Here is a 23584-nt window from a genome sequence, read left to right on the forward strand (position 1 = left end):
CATCTGTGTTTCCCCTTGGATTATTCACCCATCATTCCAGAATATGCAATAATGCTACTTTGTACTTTGGTATCATTGACTTTTTCTTCATCCTGTAATCGTTTTTATCTTTCCCCCCTTACTGATGCTTTGTAGAAATACTTTTTATTCCTATAATGTATTCTTTCCAAGGTAACCTAGTGAATGCCTCGTTATTTCACAAAACCCAACTTAAATGCTTCCTCATCCTCCAAGGACACATCCATAATACTCCTTCTCTTAAGAATAATTTTTCCCAGCACTTTGCTTTATAATTACTTACTATGTATTTACAGTGTGACATTTAATGATATTTCCCCCCTGTATTTCTTTCTTTTCTTCCAACAAGAATGTAAGATCTTTGAGGTCAATGATAATCTGTCACCTAAACAGTGAGATCATTTGTATAGAAGTAACAGCATTTTGCTTTGTCACAAGAAGGTTTTTTAATAAGTTTTGGTTATTAGATTTATTAATTGATAATTGGTCATTTTTATCAGGATTTTGTGGGTTTCAATTTCTAAAATACCCTTTTTTAAAAAAATTGTATTTATTTTATTTTTTGTTTGTGAAATAAAATAAACATTTTCATAACACAGCATAATAAAAGAGGCTATTGTAGATATAAATGCACCTCTATTTTGTACAAGTTTCTATTTTTTTTAACATTTAATCAAGATCTCAAGTAAATTTCTTTTTTTCCCTTTCTCCCCCTCTCTTTTTCACTCTAGAGAAGGCTACTATTAGACAGACATATGTATATATTATTCATGACCAGATGGATGTAAAGGAGAATTCTATCAAACATTTCCTCTTCCTGCTTATAATCTAAGCAATCTGTATTTTTTTTACATATTCTTTTTCACTTAAATTTTCAAATGTATTGATATATAATTGGGTAAAATAATTCCTTATAATAAGTCTTTATAATTTCATCTTTGTTGCTGTTACATTGACTTTTTTTCACTTTTGTATTCGTGATTTTGTTTTCTTTATTTTAAAAAATGATTATCTAATGGTCTATTATACTGTTATTATCATTCTTCTTAATCAAATTATTGGTTGTTTCTATGATCTGTTTTTCTTTTTAACACACTCATTCTTTAAGATTGTCATTTAATTTTCAATTATCTTTTAATCAGTGTTTCTATGGTCCTTTATATAATATTTCTGCTTTTCTGCTTTTGTCTGAAAAATTTTTATATCCTAATCAATTTTTGTAAAGGTATTATTTCCTACTGAGAAAAGAATTATTGCTTCTATTTTCATTCTGTGTGTTCCAGATGTGTATCCTATCTAGCTAATCTAAAATTATATCCATTTCATGTCCTTCTTTTTATTTATTCCTTGGTTTATTCCTCAACACAGGGCAACAGATTTATCTATTTATGAGAGGGAAAGATTAATATCTTTAATATAGTAAATAAATAGTATATAGTATAGTATAGTAATATAGTATAAATAGTATAATATAGTAATAAATAGTATTGTTGTACTACAGTCTCCATCTTTAATTCATTTAACTTTCCTTTTAAAAATGTACATATTATAGTATTTGATGTATATAGGATTTCATATTGATATAACACCATTTTCTATGGTAACTTTTATCCAAATATAATTATTCTACTAATTTCTTTCAATTAAATCTATTTTAGCTTTATCTTTGTCTCACATCATATTTGACACCTCTTTCTGTTTTTCCTGCATTAATTAAAGCAAAATAAATTCTCTCATTCTCCATTTTGTGTGTGTATCATATTCTTAAATGTATTTTTTCAATAGCATATTGTTAAATTCTAATTTTTATCCATTCTGCTATTTATTTCCATTTCTTGGATGAGTTCATCCCATTTATATTCAAAGTTTAATTACTATTTGTGAATTTACCTCTATTTAAATTTTACTCTTATCCTTCTACATCTCTCTTTGTTTTACCCTATCCCTGTTACAACAGTCTCTCTCAATACCCTCTTATTCTTTATTCTACCCACTCCTCTAATGGTCCATTTCTTCTCTTCTTCCTCATCCTCCTAAATCTGAATTCACATTTGAAAATTGCCCTCCATATCCTGTGCCCCCGTACTCTCACCTCTCAAGTTTAGAAGACTTCCACACTCCTAGAGATGTACATGTTCTTTCCTTTTCAACCAAAACCTGATGAGAGTAAGATTCCAACATTACCATCCCTCCACCCCCATCTGCTTCATTTGTATCAGTATATCTTTTCACACCCCATTTTATGAGATAATCCTCCTTTTGACCTTTTAATATCTGATTTTGAAAAACACTCATGAAACATAATTCACATCAAACCCTTCTTTCAAACTACCCTAATAATGAAGACAGTTTTAAGAATACCGATAACATTTCCATATATATATATATAATAAGTGAACAGTTTGATGTAAATGAGTGCCTTGTAATTAACATTTAATGTTTTACTTATACTTCTTCTGGATCTTTTATTTTTAATTTTCTATTGATTTCTCTCAGTTCATTGAAATATTCTTTTCACTTTTTATTCAGATTAAGCTCAACTTTGCTGGATAACTTATTCTTCGTTGCAATTCCAGTTCTTTTACTCTTTGAAATGGAATGTTCTAAGACCTCTGATTTTTAGTGTAAAAGTTGCAAGATCTTGTGAAATCCTGGCTATATCTCTGCAGTGTTTAAATTACATTTTTTTTCTTGTTGCTTAAAATATTTTCTCCTTAATCTGGGAATTTTGAAATTTGGATATAAAATTCCTGTAATTTTTCCTTTGAGACTTTTTTTGAGATGATGAATGATACATTTATTTTTTCTATTTCCCTCTTACCTGTTGTTTGAGAATTTCAGAGGAATTTTCCTTAATAATTTCTTGTAACATGAAACCAAAATTCTATTTTTATTGTAACTTTCAGGTAATCTGAACAAAAGAATTTATATTGCATAGCCTCAAACTATTTTCAATATCAGTTATTTTTCTAAAGGGCATTTAAGATTCTCTTCCTTTTTCTAGTTGTATTGTTTCTTGATGTCTTAATAATATTCAATTTTTCCTGCCCAATTCTATGTTTCAAGGAGTTATTTACTTCCCTAAGACTTTGGATGTCTTTTTCCAATTGATTTATTTTATTTTCATAATTTTCATGCATTTCTTCCCCCTTATTATTTTCTTGGTCTGTTATTTGATTTTTGAATTCCTTTTTAAGTTTTTCTAAGGACTCTTTTTAGATTTATGAGCATTTGACATTACTCATTGGATTAGGAGTGGCTTAAATTTTTTAACCTCATTTTCTTTCTCTGAATATGAACTCAAATCTTCTTTTACACACAGTAACTACTTATAGCCGGGGTTTTTTCCTTTGCTTACTCGTTTTTATTTATGTTTTGTTTTATTTTTAATAGCTTATTATTGTTATCAGGCTCTAATTCTAAATTGTTTTAGTGTGGCTTCAGACCTTGTCTCCTCATGACTATTATTTCCTGAATTCTGTTGGGGTCTCAATTTCAGGCACTCTTTACCTCTCTTAAGCCAAAGTTAAGACCTCCAACCTTTCTGTCTTAAAAATGTTCTTCTTGCTCCCTCTGGCAACACGCTCACTATGAGAACATGTGGTCACTTAGCCTCACTCACAGACATAGCCCAGGATTACATCTCCTCATTACTGCTAGATCTGCCATCCAAAATTTCTTTTTTTTAATCCTGATTGCAAAAGGTTACTGACTTTTTCCTAATTTTATCAAAGTAAACAATAATTGAATTTATATGACTGGTCTTTTTGACATGCCAATGTATGAATTAGACAATTTTGCAATAAATTTGCTAGTGAGTTTGATTTCACCTTGTAATTTCCACTTTCATTTCTCACCCCTCCCTTCAAACATGGACTGAGAATTATTGTACTTGTATACAAGGAGAAATCAATGACTTATTTGTGTGGGTTGAAAAACAAGTTTAAACTGTAGGGTACAATGAATGGAGAGAATCCCATGATTTTTTTATCCATTCCCTTTTTTTTTTAAAGTGTTAAAAGCATTTATATAACCATTCAACTGGAAAAATCACTTCCTTGGTATACAATGTTTTATAAAAATTAAGAGAAGTGTAATTTGGTCCCATTCTGATAAGTACTTAATTCTTAGTTTCATCCTTAATTTAATTTTTGTTGTATTTCTGACCTAAACAGGAAGTAATATTCAAACTTGACCTCCATCTTTTTGCTGTCATTATTACCTCTCCAGAGACTAGTTCCTTCATCTGAAACATTAACATTAGGATTTTGTATCATTTTTTTCCTGTGATTTCACATATATAAGAAGTTTTTTTTTTTTTGTCAGCTCTCTGGGGTTCATTGCCTTTAATTTTCTGCTATCAACCAATCAATTCATAAGTGATGACTTTAATTTTCCCTCACAATCTCCTTATCATGGCATCCGGTTAATCGAGAAAGACAAAGTAAGTTTGAGTTCAGACTGGACTGGGATTTAGAAGAATCTGGGTCCTACATGCAAATTGATCTACTAAGAAGATAAGACATTATTTCTGTTTTACATTGTCTCTTTCCCTTTTCAGTAGAAATGCACAAAAAAAGAAAGTTCCAGGGCTTTCTCAAAATTCAAGTTAATCTTTCGTGATTTTATTTTTCAATTAGAAGTCAGCAATTTTAGCTTTTTACTTTTCTCAAAGAAGATACTTGCTCTTCCCCAAAAAGTGTCTTAGAAGAAAGATATGTTTTTTCTTGAAATTATGATTTTTAAAAATTCCCCCAAATGAAAAATTTTTATAACAAGTTGCAACATGAATTATCATCTGATTTTGAAAAAAGTATTCTATTTCTTAATGTCTTTATATATATCTTATGCTTCTTATTTTTATATCACATTCATTTTCTAATATTTTCCTTTCAACCTAACAACCAATAAGCCTTCTCTTCTAACAACATTTTTTTTCTGTAAAAAAGCAGAATATTGGAATGCTGAGGAGGAAAGTAATATGGAAAAAACAAATAATATCAATAATTTCAGACAGTTCCTCTATTCCATATTCATAGTCTCCCACATCTTTAAGTTACTGAGCACAAGGGTGATCACCATATTTAAAACCATTCAGGTTTGCTTTATTCTTTCCATTTAAACTGTTATATTAATTGTGTATATAGCATTGTGATGCTGGTTACTTCGCTTTGGATCAGTTCAGAAAAAATCTTTTAATTTTTTTCTGAATATTTAATATCTACTGTTTCTTTTAATAGAGTTAAATTTCATTTTATTCATATTGATAAGCATCAGTTTGTTTTTATTTCTTTGCTACTTTCAAATGTGGATATTTTAGCACATTTAATACCTTTTTTTTCCTGTCTTTGAACTTCTTGTGTGCCTAATACTGTATGGATGTTTTGGGTAATAGGCTAAGGATATTCTAATCACATTTAATTCTAATTCCAAATTATAGAACTGTTGGAACATTTCTCAATTGTTTCAATAGTTTCTTGGTGTGTCTTGAAGCCTCTAATATTTTTCTATGTTTTTTTCATAACCTGGTAGTTATTTTGATTGTTAATTCTTTTATTGCTAATGATTTGAAGTTAATCTTTAATCAAAAGTTAAAATTTTGAAATTCTTTGAGAGCTTCCTCCCTTCCTCCCCAAATCCTTTCATTATCTATTGTTTAGGACCAGGCTTTTCATCTTGTATATTTATGTCAGTTCATTACATAGCTTGAACATCAGATCCAAATTAGAGATAATTTATCCAATATCTCCCCTACAGGATAATTTTCCTTTTTATTCTTTACTACCTTGATATCCTTCCTCATTGACAATTTTTTTTAAAAGATTATGTAATTTTTGTTCAGTTATTTCAGTTGTGTCTAATTCTTTTCATAATTTTCATGCATTTCTTCCCCTTTATTATTTTCTTAGCTTTGGAAATTATAATTAAATGTGATTAGAATATCCTTAGCCTATTACCCAAAAAATCCATACAGTATTAGGTACACAAGAAGTTCAAAGACAGGGAAAAAAAGGTATCAAATGTGCTAAAATAGCTTGAACCCCCATTTGGGGTCATCTTGGCAACGATATTAGAGTGGTTTACCATTTCCTTTTCCAATAACTGAGTAACTGAGAAAAATAGGGTAAAATGACTTACCCAGGGTCATACTCACTAGTAAGTTTCAGAACCTGAATTTGAACTTAGGTCTTCCTAACTCCAGGAACATTGGTCTACCCACTATACCATCTAGCTGCCCATCATGTAATATAAGTGATTTAATGAGCATTGAAGATGTTCAAAGCAGTTTATAAAAATGATCTTAATTTTATACTCACAACAATCCAGGGAGATAGAGTCTATTATTATCCCTATTTTATAGTTGAAAAAACTGAGGCAGATAGGTCAGGTATCTGACTTAGGGTCATATAACTGGTAATTACCTGAGACAGGATTTAAATTCAGGTCTTCCTGACTGCACCTTGTATTATATATCAATTTTATCTTTTCTTATCTCTCCTATCCCAAGTTTGGTTAAGAATTTGCTTCTAGCCATATTTCTTTACCCATTTTCCTCTATTTTTAGTAGACTTTTAATGTTTCTTAGGAAACTATTTATTTATAAGTTATTATGGCATTTAACACAAGGTTAAAAAAAAGTATTTTATGCAATTTAATTATAATCTCATTTTCATTTTTCAGATGGCTGATTTGATTATATCTAGAGATAATGAAAATCTAAGGAGAAGCTGGGACAAAGGAGAAATCTGTTATCCACCCTAGTTTTAATTGCATGCATGTTCATGATAATTTGAATCTGCTTAATTTTTGACAAAAAAGTCAATGTTTATTATCCCATCAATCTTAGTTCTCTTTCTTTTTCTTAGAAAACTGAAGTGGAGAGTTCACCATTGCTGGTGTTGCCCAACCAGTGGATAGAAAACTACTGCTCAGAAATAACATGGGAGTGATTATTGTGTAAGATAGGGAGTTTCTGAGTTGCCTTCAGATGATATGATTCTGTGCTTTATCATTTGAGGTCTGGGATTGGATTATTTCTGAATGTATTTTTCCACATCTAAATATTCATGTCTTGCTATGTGGTCATAACATATGGTTCTATTTTGCCCCAATTCTTGAATTAATCTTAGGTTTACCTCTGACTCTGTCTATATTTTCCAGGGAAATTCACTGTGATAGGACCACAACAAGTCATTGCCCTAGTAGGCGGAGAGGCCATATTGCCATGCCACCTTTCTCCCCAGATGGATGCCCAGGACATGGATGTGATGTGGTTTTATGGAGAGTCCTCACTACTGGTACATCAGTATAAAGATAGGCAGGATCATCTAAATCATCAGCACCAAGAATATAAAGGGAGGACAGAATTTCTTCGAGATGACATTTCCAATGGGAGTGTGGCCTTGAAGCTTCATCATATTCGTCCCTCTGATGAGGGGAAGTACCGGTGTTTCTTTGAAAGTTCTAGTGCTTCTGGGGAAGCAGAATACCAAGTGTATGTAGAAGGTGAGTTTGTGCCAGGTGACCTGGCCCTATAAGGGGCATATCTGGGTAAGGGAGCAATCATGGTGCTTTTCTGATGGGAACACACAGAATACTAAACATCATGCAAGAGGGACAAAATAGGCAGGGCAGGTGTGATCTAAGTTTATTTTATGATCTAAATTTATTTTGGTCAGAGGCAGCTAATTGAACTGGGAGTGTCTGAAGGACTAATCTGAGGATGAAGTTCAAGGGTTATGAGAGTGAAGAGCATACAAGTGCTCAGATATAATAATTAGAGCTACTCAAACCTGGCACATGAATATGGGCAAAGAATATTTCTAGGGAAGCAATTAGAGGGAGATCATTGTGTAAAAGATACTTAGTCAAATGAAATCTTTTCTATAATATCTGTAACAAACTGTCAACCAGCCTCTTTTGTTGAAGCTTTGTTCTTTATTCCAAAGAAGTTAAACTGATTGTCTCTTTTTTCATTTTTTCATTTTTATTTTATTATTTTTTATTATAGATTTTTATTTACAAGATATATGCATAGGTAATTTTTCAGCATTGACTATTGCAAGACCTTTTGTTCCAATTTTTCCTCTCCTTCAAGTTCTCATGTATTTTTTCTCACATAAATTTCTTGTTTTTTCCTTTCTCCCTCTCTCTTCTCCACTCTAGAGAAGGCTATTATTAGACAGAAATATGTATATATTATTTATGACCAGATCGATGTAAAAGAGAATTCTATCAAACATTTCCTCTTCTGATAATCTAAGCAATTTGTATTTTTTTACATATTCCTTTTCACTTAAATTTTCAAATGTATTGATATATAACTGGGTAAAATAATTCCTTATAATAAGTCTTTATAATTTCATCTTTGTTGCTGTTATATTGGCTTTTTTTCATTTTTGTACTAGTGATTTTGTTTTCTTTATTTTAAAAAATGATCATCTAATGGTCTATCTATTATACTGTTATTGTCATTCTTCTTAATTAAATTATTGGTTGTTTCTATGATCTGTTTTTTTTTTTTTTAACATACTCATTCTTTAAGATTGTCATTTAATTTTCAATTAGCTTTTAATCAATGTTTCTATGTCCCTTTATAACATATTTCTGCTTTTGTCTGAAAAATTTTTATATCCTAATACATGATCAATTTTTGTAAATGTATTATTTCCTAACGAGAAAAGGAATATTGCTTCCTATTTTCTTTCAGTGTGCTCCAGATGTGTATCCTATCTAGCTAATCTGAAATTATATCCATTTCTCGCCCTTCTTCTTTAGTTATTCCTTGGTTTATTTGTCGGCACAGGACAACACATTTATCTATTTCTGGGAGGGAAAGATATTAATAAATAGTATTATTGTCCTACAGTCTCCATTTTTAAGTCATTTAACTTTCCTTTTAAAAATGTAGATATTATAGTATTTGCTGTATATATGATTTCATGTTGATATTACTTCATTGTCTATGGTAACTTTTATCCAAGTGTAATTATTCTACTAATCTCTTTCAATTGAATCTATTCTAGCTTTATCTTTGTCTTACATCATACTTGCCACCTCTCTGTTTTTCTTGCATTAACTAAGGCAAAATCAATTCTCTCATTCTCCACTTTGTGTATGTATCACATTCTTAAATGTGTTTCTTTTTAATAACATATTGTTAAATTCTAATTTTAATCCATTTTGCTATTCATTTTCATTTCTTGGACGAGTTCATCCCATTTATATTCAAAGTTTAATTACTATTTGTGAGTTTACCTCCATCTAAATTTTACTCTTAGCCTTCTAAATCTCTCTTTTACCCTATCCTTGTTACAACAGTCTCTCCCAATACCTTCTTATTCTTTATTCTACCCACTCCTCTAATGGTCCATTTCTTCTCCTCTTTCTCATCTTCTTAAATCTGGATTCACATTTTAAAATTGCCCTCCATAGCCTGTCCCCCAGTCCTCTCATCTCTCTACAAATTTAGAAGACTTCCACACTCCTTGAGATGTACATGTTCTTTCCTTTTCAACCAAAACCTGATGAGAGTAAGGTTCCAACATTACCATCCCTCCACCCCCATCTGCTTCATTTGTATCAGTATTTCTTTTCACACTCCATTTTATGAGATAATCCTCCTTTTGACCTTTTAATATCTGATTTTGAAAAACACCCATGATACATAACTCACTCCTAACCCTTCTTTCAAACTACCCTAATAATGGAGACAGTTTTAAGAACACCGATAACATATCCATTTATAAGTGAACAGTTTCATGTAAATAAGTGCCTTGTAATTAATATTTAATGTTTTACTTATTCTTCTCCTCTATCTTTTGTTTTTAATTTTCCATTGATTTTTGGTCTCAGCTCATTGAAATGTTCTTTTTATTTTTTATTCAGATTAAACTCAGCTTTGCTGGGTAACTTGTTCTTGGTTGCAACTCCTCTTCTTTTACTCTTTGAAATAGAATATTCCAAGAGGTCTGGTTTTTAGTGTAAAAGTTGCTAGGTCTTGTGAAATCCTGGCTATATCTCTGCAGTGTTTACATTGTATTTTTTCTTCTTGCTTAAAATATTTTCTCCTTAATCTGAGAATTTTGCAAGTTTGATATGACATTCCTGTAATTTTTCCTTCTGGGCTCTTTTTGAGGTGATGAATAATACATTTATTTTTCTATTTCTCTCTTACCCTTTTGTTCTAGCATTTTAGAGGAATTTCCTTTAATCATTTCTTGTAACGATATTAAAATTCTATTTTTTATCACAACTTTCAGGTAATCTGAACATAAAAATTTATATTGCATATTCTCAAAGTATTCAAAATATCAGTTATTTTTCTAAAGGGCATTTGAAATTCTCTTCTGTTTTTTTTTTCTAGTTGTATTATTTCTTGATGTCTTGATAATACTATTGAATTTTTCTTGCTCAATTCTAGCTTTCAAGGAGTTATTTTCTTCCCTAAGACTTTGGATGTCTTTTTCCAATTGATTTTCATGCATTTTGTTTCCCCCCTTATTATTTTATTGGTCTCTGTTATTGGATTTTTGAATTCCTTTTTTAGTTCTTGCAAGGACTCTTTTTAGACTTGTGAGCATTTGACATTACTCATTGGGATAGGAGTGGCTTAAATTTTTTAACCTCATTATCTTTCTCTGAATATGAACTCAAATCTTCTTTTACACACAGTAACTACTTATAGCCAGGGTTTTTTCCTTTGCTTACTCATTTTTATTTTTGTTTTGTATTATTTTTAATAGCTTATTATTATTATCAGGCTCTAATTCTAAATTGTTTTAGTGTGGCTTCAGACCTTGTGTCCTCATGACTATTATTTCCTGAATTCTGTTGGGGTCTAAATCTCAGGCACTCCTTACTTCTCCTAAGCCACAGTTAAGACCTCCAACCTTGCTGTCCTGAAAATGTTCTTACTCCCTCTGGCTCCATACTCACTATGACAACATATGCTCACTTAGCCTCACTTACAGACATAGCTCAGGATGACATCTATTCAACACTGCTAGACCTGGCATCCAAAAATTTCTTTTCGGTCCTCATTGCAAAATGTCACTGACTTGTTCATAATTTTTATCAAAGTAAACAATAACTGAATTTATATGACTGGTTTTTTTTTGACATAGCAATGTATGAATTAGACAATTTCACAATAAATTTGCTACTGAGTTTGATTTCACCTTGTAATTTCCACTTTGATTTCTCACCCCTTCCTTCAAACATGAATTGAGAATTATTATACTTGCATACAAGGAGAAATCAATGACTTATTTGTGTGGGTTGAAATAGCAAGTTTAAACCGTAGGTATGGTGAATGAAGAGAATCCCATGATGTTTTATCCATATGTTTTCCCAAAAAACAGTGTTAGAACCATTTATATGACCATTTAACAGAAAAAATCACTTTCTTTGGATAGAATGTTTTATCAAAATTAACACAATTATAATTTGGTACCATTCTCATAAGTTCTTAACTGCCTTCCATCCTTAATCTAATTTTGTCTCTATTTCTGACTTAATCAGGAAGTAATATTCAAATTTAATATCCATCTTTTTGCTGTCTTTATTACTTCTCCAGAGACTAGTTTATCCATCTGGTACACCTTTAGGATTTTCTGTCCTTAAATGTTTTTTTGTGTTTTTAAATATATAAGAAGGTTTTTTTTTTTTCTGTCAGACTTTCTGGGCTTTATTTCCTTTTGTTTTCTGCTGTCAACCAATCAGTTCTTCCATGATGACTTTAATTTTCCCTCACAACCTCCTTATCATTACATCCCATCAATCAAGAAAGACAAAGTACAGTTAACTTCAGAATGATCTGGGATTTAGAAGAATCTAGGTGCTACATGCAAATTTATCTACTAAGAAGATAAAACACTATTTCTGGCTTGCACCCTCTATTTCCCTTTCTGACTTTTCTATCTGACTTGAGGTCACCTAGTTGGTAAGTACATGAGACAGGATTTGAATTCAGGTCTTCCTGACTGTACCTTATATTACATAACAATTTTATCTTTTATGATCTCTCTTATCCCAAGTTTGATTAAGAATTTGCTTTCTAGTCATATTTCTTTACCCATTTCCCCTTTATTTTTAGTAGACTTTTAATGTTTCTTAAACAACTATTCATTTCTAACTTATTACGGTATCTAACTTAAGGTTAAAAGAAATATTTTATACAATTAATTATGGTCTCATTTTCGTTTTTCAGATGGCTGATTTGACTATATCTAGAGATAATTAAAATCTAAGGAGAAGCTGGGACAAAGGAGAAATCTGTTATCCACCCTAGTTTTAATTGCTTGTATGTTTATGATAATTTGTGCATGCTAGACCTTTGACAAAGAAATCAATGTTTATTATCCCATAAATCTTAGTTCTTTTTCTTTCACTGAGAAAAGTGAGGTGGAGAGTTCATCATAGGTGGCTCTGCCCAACAGTAGACAGAAAGCTACTGCTCAGAAATAACATGGGAGTGATTATTATGTAAGCTAGGGAGTTTAACGCCCATTGGTAGTGTGTTTCTGAGTTTCCTTCAGATGATAAAGTTCTGTGCTTTATCAAATGAGATCTGGGATTGGATTTTTTCTGAATGTACTTGTGCCACATCTAAATATTCATGTCTTGTTATGTGCTCATACTATGTGCTCTTCTGTTTTACCCCAATTCTTGAATTAATTTTGTGTTCACCCCTTGACTGTCTATATTTTCCAGGGAAATTCACTGTGATAGGACCACAACAACCAGTCATTGCCATGGTGGGTGAAGAGGCCATATTCCCATGCCACCTTTCTCCCCAGATGAATGCCCAGGACATGGACGTGATGTGGTTTTATGGAGAGTCCTCAGAACTGGTGCATCATTCTAAATATGGACAGGATTATCTGAAATATCAGCACCAAGAATATAAAGGGAGGACAGAATTTCTTCAAGATGACATTTCCACTGGGAGTGTGGCCTTGAAGCTTCGTCATATTCGTCCCTCTGATGAAGGGAAGTATTGGTGTTTATTTGAAAGTTCTAAAACTTATGGGGAAGCAGAATACCAAGTGTATGTAGCAGGTGAGTTGGTGCCAGATATCCTGGGGCATGTCTGGGTAGGGGAGAAATGGTGGTGTTTTTCTGATGGGAACACACAGAATCCTAAATATCATGCAAGAGGGACAAAAGTAAGCAGGGCAGGTGTGATCTAAATTTATTTTTTTCAGAGGCAGTTGATTGAACTGGGAGTGTCTGAAGAACTAATCTGAGGATGAAGTTAAAGGGTTAAGAGAGTGAAGAGCACTCAAGTGCTCAGATATAATAATTAGAGCAATTCAAACCTGATACATGAACATAGGCAAAGAATATTTCTGGGGAGCAACTAGAGGGAGTCATGATGTGAAAGATACTTAGTCAAATGTGGGGCTTTAGGTAATAGTTTTGCTCATAGTAGTGTGTGTTGAATACTTCAATACATTTTAAATTGAGAGAAACATTTTCAAACATCTCATGAAAAGAAATAGAATGAACTCTTATACTTAAGCTATATGGGATTCCATTTGTGTATATGTGTGTGTGTGTGTGTGTGTGTGTGTGTGTGTGTGTGTTAGGGTTAGGGTTAGGCAAAAAAACCCTCAAAAATCATCTAGTCTAACCCTAATCTGTACAGAAATCCCTTCTATAATATCTCTAACATCAGCCAGGCTCTTTTATGGAAGTTTTCTAAAGAAATGAAACTCATTCTCTCTTAAGGCAGTCCATCCAGAATTTGAACAGCTCTTACTACAAGAAAGAATATCTGTAATTTCCCTTCTGTACCTTCCATCAATTGTTTCTACTTCTCTTCTTAATCTCTTCTTAAGGATCAATTAGAATAAAGTCAATTCTTCTTCCATTTGATAACTCTTTAAACACCTGAAACCTATGTCTTATTTTACCTCAGTCTTCTCTTTTCTTCTCCTTTTCCTTTAATCAATCCATCTTCCATACTCCCCTTCAATTACCAGTCTAGTCAATTCTTTCTTTGAAATGAAAATGCTTCACTTGTTAATGTCTATTAATGATATGACTGGAGAGGCAGAGCCAAGAAAATGGAGTAAAGAGAGCATTATCTAGCTAAATGCTAGCTAAATTCCCCTCAAACAATTTTAAAATAATGTGCCAAATCAAATTTGCATAACCAACAAAAAGTTGAGGGGAGACATTTTTTCATTCCAGGACAACTTAGCTGGTCAGAAGCAGTGTCTGTGGCTCTTGTGTAGGGATTGACTTGGAGCATGACAGGTACACAAAAATAGGGCCTTGGAAGAAGTAGTGGTAGCAGGTGCAGTAACAGCAGTAATGAAAGCTATCACCACAGAGAGATGGAAAGGGGACTGAATACTTGCTAAGAACAATATTCCATGGTACCCATGTGTAGTGTTCTTGGTAGTTTTCTGGAGGTCTTGGAAGCAGCCTTCATTTCAGTAGAGTAATCACCATGAGAATAGCCAGGTATTAAGATCCAAATTCTTTAATATCTCCTTCACAATCTAGTTTCCTTCCTGGGGCTTGGGCTAGCTTTCTTAGAGGCCTTCTAGAGTATTGGTTTCAATGGAGAAGCAAAGGAGGAGAACCCTGTCACCATGGTTGTGTTAGATGAAGTGAATGAATCTGTCTCTAAGTCCGAGGGCTTGTGCTTCAGTCTCCAGCCACCACAAAGGTAGATAATAGAATGAATCTGTCTTTGCTTGGCTCTGAGAGCTTGAGCTCCCACCTCCAGTGCACTTGTCTTCTCTGACTCTGACTCTGGCTGAGGCTCCCAGCTTATATGCTCTCTTATAATTACATTATCATAGGTGTGAATCTTATAGAACAATATTAAGTACTAAATACATGTACTGAACTAGAGAACTATTAAGCACCATGCTCAATTAGATAACCATTGTCTTTATCAAAACTCATTAGCATTGTCTTTAGCTAGTTATTTGATCATTGTTCCTGTAGCTGCATTTTCTCCAATTGTTCATATGACAGCTGTTTGCAGATGTCCCACAAAATTAGCAAAGGATTCATTGGGACCTTGCTCTGTTTTTGGGAGGGCTTCCCCTTGAATTCCTGGGAGGGAGCCCCATGCTTTGATAGCAACAGCAGCAATTTGCTCATATGCTATCAAAGGGTAATTAATCTATGCTAAAAAGTCTTCACACTGACCTTTACCTGCTACTTGATCAAAGGTGATTTGTATATTAACTCCAGTTTGCCTATTTCATTGGGCTGGTAGCCACAACAAGTTTTGTCAGATTCTAAATATGTCCTTCTTATAGATCTCCAGTCACTAGGGATTAAGATTACATAAGCCAAATCCCTTAATACATCTTGCCATAAGAAGATGTAAATAAAGAGTGCAGCCTTTTTTTTTTTTAAAGTCTTTAATAATTTCCAGATCAAAAGGAGTGTATCTTCTCCTTTGTTGACCTGAAGAGTTAAACTCTTCAATAACAGGGTATGCACTTATCAAATCAGATATATCCTGTCCTTTCTTAGCTTTAACTTGTGCCTTTTGTAATCTTTTTATAGGCTGTTTCATAGGTGGTGCTGACTGTGTCACTGCTTCTCCCCTTCCTCCTTTTCCCTCCACCCATGAAGGGTTAATTGAGGGAGGTAGGTCAGGGGTTGGGAAATCCCTAATGGCTTCTGCTGTGAAGCACCACATTCCTTAATTTCATCAGAATTATACTTAACTCTATTCTTGTCTAATTCTTCATCCTTTTCGCCTAGTTTGTCAGTATCCTCACCCTCCTATTCTATCTTCCTTTTCCTTATTCTAATACTTATATAATTCCTTAAAGCCAATTGTATTAAGTTATATGTATAAAGTGTTTCTTTACAAATTGAATCAGGACCATTATCACTGTAATATTCACTTAATTGCACTCCTAATTTCCACTCCTCTGTATCTAATTCTTTTTCCTTTGAGTAACAAGGAGATGTATACTGTACTGTTTCTAAAAGTTCAATGATCTGCTTCCAAGTTACAATCAGTCTAACCATGCTTTCTACACATTTTCCTTGAGGTGGAAAAGGGGTTCCTTTCCAAACATTTGTCCCATTTCAGATGAAATACTAGTTTAGCCCTTTATAAAGTTTCCTTCTTGTCTGTTTTTGTACACACCCTAATTTATGATACATAAATGTACACAGATATAGTTCCTTAGCCCCACATTGGGGACCAAAATGTAATGTTCTTCATTAGTTTTCTGGGGGTCTTGGAGCAGCCTTTTTTTCAGTAGATTAATAACCACAAGATTAGCCATGTGTTAAAGTTCAAATACTTTATTATCTCCTTCAAAGTCTAGTTTCTGTAGCTTGGGGCTTCAACTAGCTTTCCCATGGCCTTCAGAAGGGACTTGGTTTCATTGGAGAAAATGCAGGAGGATAGGCCACCATGGTGATGTGAGATGAAGTGAATGAATCTGGCTCTGAATCTGAATCCCAGTTTATATGCTCTACACTGAGTATAAACCAATCATTATATCACCAGGAAACCATTATTTGTTGTAAAATTAAATCAATCATACTGAATTTAGAGAACTATTAAGCACCATGCAAAATTAGATAATCATTGTCTTTATCAATTCCACTGACTTAACACCTTGTAAGAATCCTTGCTTCAAGTTCAGAGTTCTGGCCAATAATACCCATTATATAGCATAATAGCATTTGGCATAGGTCCTGGAACAATTTGGCAGCTCCATTGCTTATTAACCGGTTCTAGAAATGGAATGGAAAGAACTTGCAGTCACCAATGATCAGGAATCCTAGATCCAGGATATTCGTCTCAGGGAATAAAGGAGCACTTGTGGCCCTGGGAGCATGAATCACAGTTCCTAGTCATAGATTCAATAAAGAAAGGACTAATTCTCATGAAACAGTAGTGTACTGTCTGTGCAAACCAGGAAAGCATTGGATACATCTATTTCTTTGTCATTTCACCTTGAAAGGATCTAAAATGTCTAGCTACATAGAACCAGCTGCTAGGTGAAAAAGTCTAAAACTTGGGAAAGTAATTGCTCCCTCAATCCCAAACTCTAATAAGATGTAAAAATGGACAAACAACAAAAAAAGGAACCTGATCATAGCAATTGTGATGATAGGGAAGGTCAAGACAAAAACTAAAAAGTAGAAAATGACATAAAAATATACAAAAAACATAAAAGAAAAACAGAGATTGGTCAGAAGCCCAATAATTTCTAGAAGAGATAAAATGGTTAAAAACAAAGAAAAGTGATTTAAAAAGTCAAATAAGAAGCAGAGACAAAATTGGAGGAAATGAGTGCAATGTCAAACATTATCCAAAAAGAATTAAGAGCTTGAAAAAGAGTTATAAAAATGCTGAAGAACTGCTTAATCAACAGAAATAGTCAAATAGGAAAAAGAGATATAATGACTCATTGAAGAAAATTTCTCAAAAAAGAGTTTTTTAAGTGACTCCATGAACCTTTAAGAAATAATAAAGCAAAGCCAAAAGAATGGAAAGGTGAAAAATCTGAAATATTGCATTAGAAAAAAAACTGACCTGGGAAATATAGTTTTTGAACTATATGAACCATATTTTTAAAAATCCTAGATATCATATTTCAAGAAATTATCAAGGATACCTGCTCATATATCTCAGAAAAAGACAACATAATAGAAATGGAAACAAACCACAATTCTGTCCTGTAATTCCCAAATAGAAACTTCCATAAATATTGTAAATGAATTCTAGAGCTCTGGAGTCAAGGAGAAAAAACTGCAAGTAGTCAGAAAGAAATAACTCAAATACAATGAAACCAGTCAAGATCACACAAATTTGGTGACTTCCACGTTAAAGTGGATGGTGATGTTAGGATATTCCAGAAAGCAAAGGAGCTAGGATGCCAGTCAAGAGTGCCCTAGGACAACAATCAAGAATACCCAGTAAAACAAAATGTAATCCTTTAGGAGGAAAGAAAATATTGATGAAATAAGGACTTTCAAACTCTGCTAATGAAAAACTAAAACAACAAAATGTTGTGTTCAAATACAAATTTTAAGAGAAGCATAAAAAGATTAATAGCAAAGAGAAATTATAAGGGATTCAATAAAGTTAAATTGTTTGTATTCCAAAATGGTATGATGATAGTATAACCTTAAAGATCTGTGTCTTAAGTCTACTTTTTTTTTAAGACTAAAAAGTATACTTTTACTGAGGGTATGAACATGATTCTATTATGTTGTCATGCTATAAAAAGGAAAAGATGCGAAAAAGGGATGAACTGGGAGAAGAGGAAAAGGAGAGAAAATGGGGGAAATTATCTCATATAGAAGAGATATACAAGGAATAGTTTTTACAAAGGAGGGGAAAAGAGGTTGATGGGAGAAGCAGGCAACGCTTCTTCTGATACTCATCTGCACTGGTTTAAAGAGGGAAGATGTGCACAATTAGTTGGGAATAGAAATCCACTTACCCAACAGGAAAAGAGTAGAGAAATGAGATAAAAGAATACACAGGGGTAATAGGAGGGAGAACAGTTTAAGGAGTCAGTGTCCAGAGATAAAATAGCCTTTTGAGAAAGAGCAAAATAAAAAGAAAAAAAAAAGAGAGAATGATAAATAGAAGTAAATAGGATAGTGGTAATTACACAGTAATCATTACTATGATGGTGAATGAGATAAATTCATACGTAAAACAGAACTAATAACAAAATGCATCAATATGGAAATGTTTTGCATGATTTCATATATATAATGCATATCATATTCAACCTATGAATGGTGGAAGGGCTGGAAGGATGGAAAAATTTTTGAGCTGAATTAAAAAAAAAGAATGTTAAAATATTTGTTAAAAGTGGCATAATTGAACAAAAGATAGGGTCTGAATAAGAGTCAATGATAGAATGATCACTTCCTCTGTTGTCGTTGTTCAGTTTCAGTCATGTTCAAATCTTGCCAAGGAAATCCATAATTGGAAAAACATATTGTCATCCCAGATACAGAGATATATTGTGTTTTTCTCATTTGATGCTTTACCATTAATATATTTGATAAACATAATAAGGAGGAATAAGATAAAAATTCCTCTTGAATATTTCCTCTAGGAAATAATTTTACTTTTGTGTTGCTTTCCTTTCCTAGGCAAAGGCTCTGTTCCTCACATATACACCAAGAATGGTGGAAATAAAAGTCATAAGCTGGTATGCACATCTACAGGGTGGTACCCAGAGCCTGAAGTGCAGTGGAGAAGAAACCAGGAAACGTTATTGCCACAAGACACTACAATCAAGAAGGAAGAAAATGGGTTATTTTCTGTTGAAACATCAATCACAGTTTCCATGAATTCCATAGGAAATGTTTCTTGTTTCATTGGGAACCCTCTCCTCAGACAAAAGTTGGAAGCAACTTTTTCTCTGTCAGGTTAGTTTTCTCCCTGAGCACTAAGGACAACTTTGGGACCAGACTGAGTACTTTTTGGTAGAAAGAGGAAGAGAAAAACTTAGGATTTTCAAATATTTCTCCCATTCATGTTATATAATGCCAAAATTTCTACCTTTAAGACTCATAAGATTTCAGCTATGGAAGGAATTTTAGGAATCATGTAATCTAACTTCCTGATTTTACATATGAAGAGATTGAGAGTAAGGGTAGTAAAATTATTGCATTGGAATATAAACATGTCCTAAGTACCTCATATATTCCATGCATTGTGCTGTTTTAAGGGAATATGAAAAAAGAAATAAAACAATAACCCAACAAATAAAATAAAAAACCCACCCCAAAGCAGGCTTTATTCTCAAGGAGCCCATAGATTAATGAGGGGGAGACAACATGCAAGCATCTGTGTACAAACAATATATATGCCCAGTAAACTGGAGATAAACACAAAGGGAAGTAGTGACATGAAGGTTTTATAGATAGGTTCTATTATTTGCAGGGAATATCTCTCTTCTTGCTACCACCTAGTGGCTACTCATCTCAAATGATGAGAGGGACCAAGAGTTCCTCTGCTCATGAGCTTTGTGCCTTCTTTTTCCTGCTGGGTGTAATATGTCCTTCAAGGAAAAAGGGGCCTGCCATCTTCCATCTTCCCTAAAGGACATTCCCCTGTCCCAAAGGAAAGACTTCCATCTCTGCCGGCACAAGATAACTTCCCACTTCCTGCTGCCAGTACAATTTGGTGTAAAGAGCAACAATCTGTTCTTTGAGTTCAGGTCCATAGCATCTGTCCTTTGAGGGAAGAGTAATGGAAAAATTAGTGATGAATGGGACTACTTTCTCCTACCCTGCAAGTTTGCTCTCCATCTACTGCATCCTTTTCTTGCCTAATTTCCATGTTCTGAGGGAGGAGGAGTAGTGAAGCAGCTCAGCCATCTTGTCATTTAACCATGCCCCTTTCATTTCAGCTGCCTTTGTCTCTAACCTCAATATTCAACCTCTATTTTGGAAGAGTGCTGCTCTCCACTCAATGATGAACATCCTCATACATGTCCATGTGCTTCATAATCTAATAATTCTGATCCTCTATGGATCATCTTTCAAATTCCACACCACCTGTGCAACCCAAGTTCTTATTACTACTTCAATCAACCCTCCCACTCCAAATTTTAATCAAATATTACCCAGCTTTTCCAATGTACCTTTTGGAATGCCATAGGTAACAGACTTCTCTTCGTCCTAAATCTGTTCCTCTTCTGCTTTCTGATTTCTAGATCTTTCTGTAACCTGGCTGCCCCTGGATGGCAAAGATTCCCTTCTATTACTTCCAATATTGATCTTTACTCATTAGCCAATGGGTCAATGGTCAAAGTGGGGAAATTGCATTTTCCTTGTTCCACATTGTCACTTTCAGGTTTCCCTCTACCTCCTTCTCTCAATAACTTTTCTTCTTTTGAATTTCATGCTGTAAACATTTACCACACAATTAAATTCCTGATAGAGATTTTCTATAGCCTTCCAATTCATCCTCCTTTCCCTAACGACTTTGGCACATGACTCACTATTTTTCTCTCCTCTTCAACTCCTATACTCATAATAGGAAACTTTAACATACATTATGAGTATGAAGATTTTTAAAATATAAATACTGATAATTGATTTTTAATAAAATGGTTTCATTTGTTATTCTATGCATTTTATTTTATGCTTTTAAAAACATGATTCTAAAAAGCAATCCACAGGCTTCATTAATCTGACAAAGAAATTCAGGACTCACAAAAGATTAAGATCCTCTCCACTGGGAAGAAGAGAGAGAATACACTAGGTATCTGATCCAAGGATGGTCTTCCTCTAAGGCTATTTTGATCATTGAAGCAAAAAGGTATTTATAGAGCAGAGCAGATATACCCAAGACCACCAGTGCCATGGTTCCTCGTTGCAACCCAAGTTCTTCTTTCGTTCTTCATCTCTATTTAGCCCACCAAACATTTCATTACTTTTTATACTGAAATGCTTTTTATGGGAAGGCCTGTCCTTCTACACATATGCAGTATGCAAAGGCAGTGCACCTTTTCCTTCTCAATTAAATTACTTGCAGTTAGTTAGCCAGACATAGATAGTGTCTGGCACTATACAAAGCAACATGAATAAAATGAAAGGCAAAAGACAATCTATGTTTTCAAGCATCTCATAGTTTCACAGATTTAGGTGCAAATAATTTCCATTTGGACCAAAATCCCTCCCTCTTTGCAGCATTAGTCATATAGTTTCTATTTCTGACTCCATAAGCTGCCTTCCCTGCTGTGCTAGTACCCAGATCAGAGAGGAATCTATGTTTGCAGGTGCTCAGAAAGTCCTTCGACTAGAACACTGGTCAGAAAATCAGGGGCCATCCTCTAGAGACATTTGGGAGTTGGGAATTGAATGATCCAAGATTTAGTTTCTTCCTCTGTAAAATGAGGACATTTCACTATTTAGTGCAATCACCAAATTGAGCACTAATTTAGTGATCACTGAAGACCCCGGATTCTATCATATAACTCTATGGTTTGAATTTTTCAGATGACTTGTCTCAAAATAATACTCCCGGGATTGTGATATGGATTGTGATTGGGGTCCTTGTCATCACTGTGATTCTCATCCTTATTTTTGTGATCTGGAAGTTAAAAAAAGGCAAAGGTAAAGATCTGTGCAATGTGGATTATTCCAGCATGAAGCAGAACCCAGAGATGCTGAAATAGAGAATGCTCAAACAAGGGCAATCCCTCTGTCAATGCAGTCAAGGAAGAGTGTTAACGAATTGTTGAGAGCACTGAGAGGCTAAGGGTCTTCTTTAGTGCTGCACAACAAAGCATATGGCAAAAGCAACTTTCTAACTCGGGTCTTTCTGATTTTGGGAATAGCTCCTGATCTACTATATATACAGAGAGAATACATTTTCATATAACATATGTATAATAAATGCAAATTAATAAATATATATGCATAGACATGTTTGTGCATACATGGATACATACATACATACATATATATATTTCAATCTATCTATATGTTTACCTATCTAGCTATTTTCATTAGTATAAACATCCAGATTAACTTCAAAGGATGTATTAAGAAAGATGTCACCACAGGACAATATACTGGAACTAGTTATAGAATTACTATATGTCCTCCAAAATTTCTCCAAGGTTATTTCTTCTGCATGCTTGGGGTCTCCTGACCCTATATTTTGTGAATAGGTAATTTAATGTCTTATCCCATGTAATTTTGTCTGGACATCAGGAAATTAATTGATTAGGAGTTCCCCAAATCAACATAGTCATCCAGTGTCCCTATTTTGTACAGGCAAAACCATGACGGCTTGGATTTTTCCTGTGAAGAATATGTTGTGTCAAAACATAGTTTCTTAATTAAGGAATTGACAAAATAATGGAAAGTTTGAAAAAGGGAGTGGATAGGAAGCAAAAAAAAAACATAGCTAGTGGAAGTTGGCATTATCTAAGAATTACAGATTAAATATAAAAGTGACCTTAGAGGCCACACTGTTTCACTTTAGAGATTTCATTTTACAGATGGGAAAATCGAGCTTCAGAGATGTTATGATTTTCTAAAGTACACTAAGATAACACGGGTGGCAGCTGGGATAGATACAAATATTAGATTATAAGGAATCTTAGTGATTGTGTAGTAAAATGAATTTACTCTGGAGATGAAAAAATGAGAAAATGGTCTTCCCAAGATGACAAAATGAATTAATATGAGAACAGGTTCATGATCTAAGTCTTTTGAACTCTAGTTTAAAGGTCTGTTTCTCTATATCTATAAGTCCGAATACATTAGAGAACAGAAGTATCAAAAGAGGCAATTAAATGTTGCAAATGATTAATAAAAGAGCCTAATTCTCTTTTTGCGCTCTCTCTCTCTCTCTTTCTCTCTCTCTCTCTCTCTATTTCTCTTCTGTATACTCTTTGCAGGTGTGAATAAAAAAGAACCCGGTGAGTAATATTTTCTTCTCAATCATCCAAATGTTTGTATATAGTGATGCAACATAGCAGTGGAGGATGCTGGCAACTGAATTGATCAGGAGACCCAGAATTAATGAACAAATCCAGGATCTCTTATTTGTAGAGAGGAGAACATGACAAGCTAG

General features: G+C 33.5%; 1 protein-coding gene across 11 annotated transcripts in view; it reads left to right on the top strand.

Annotated features, from left to right (window-relative positions):
* LOC111721515 (butyrophilin subfamily 3 member A3-like) overlaps window positions 1–23584 on the top strand; it is a 62675-nt gene that overhangs the window by 649 nt on the left and 38442 nt on the right. For all 11 annotated transcript variants that reach the window (XM_031941290.1, XM_031941291.1, XM_031941284.1 and 8 more), the window contains exons 2-6: window positions 7180–7524; window positions 12733–13080; window positions 19138–19416; window positions 21997–22113; window positions 23409–23429. In XM_031941290.1, the coding sequence (XP_031797150.1) occupies window positions 7180–7524; window positions 12733–13080; window positions 19138–19416; window positions 21997–22113; window positions 23409–23429 (1110 nt within the window). The remainder of the gene's footprint in view (window positions 1–7179; window positions 7525–12732; window positions 13081–19137; window positions 19417–21996; window positions 22114–23408; window positions 23430–23584) is intronic.

Source organism: Sarcophilus harrisii, chromosome 6, assembly GCF_902635505.1.
Source record: "Sarcophilus harrisii chromosome 6, mSarHar1.11, whole genome shotgun sequence".
Lineage (NCBI taxonomy): Eukaryota > Metazoa > Chordata > Mammalia > Dasyuromorphia > Dasyuridae > Sarcophilus > Sarcophilus harrisii.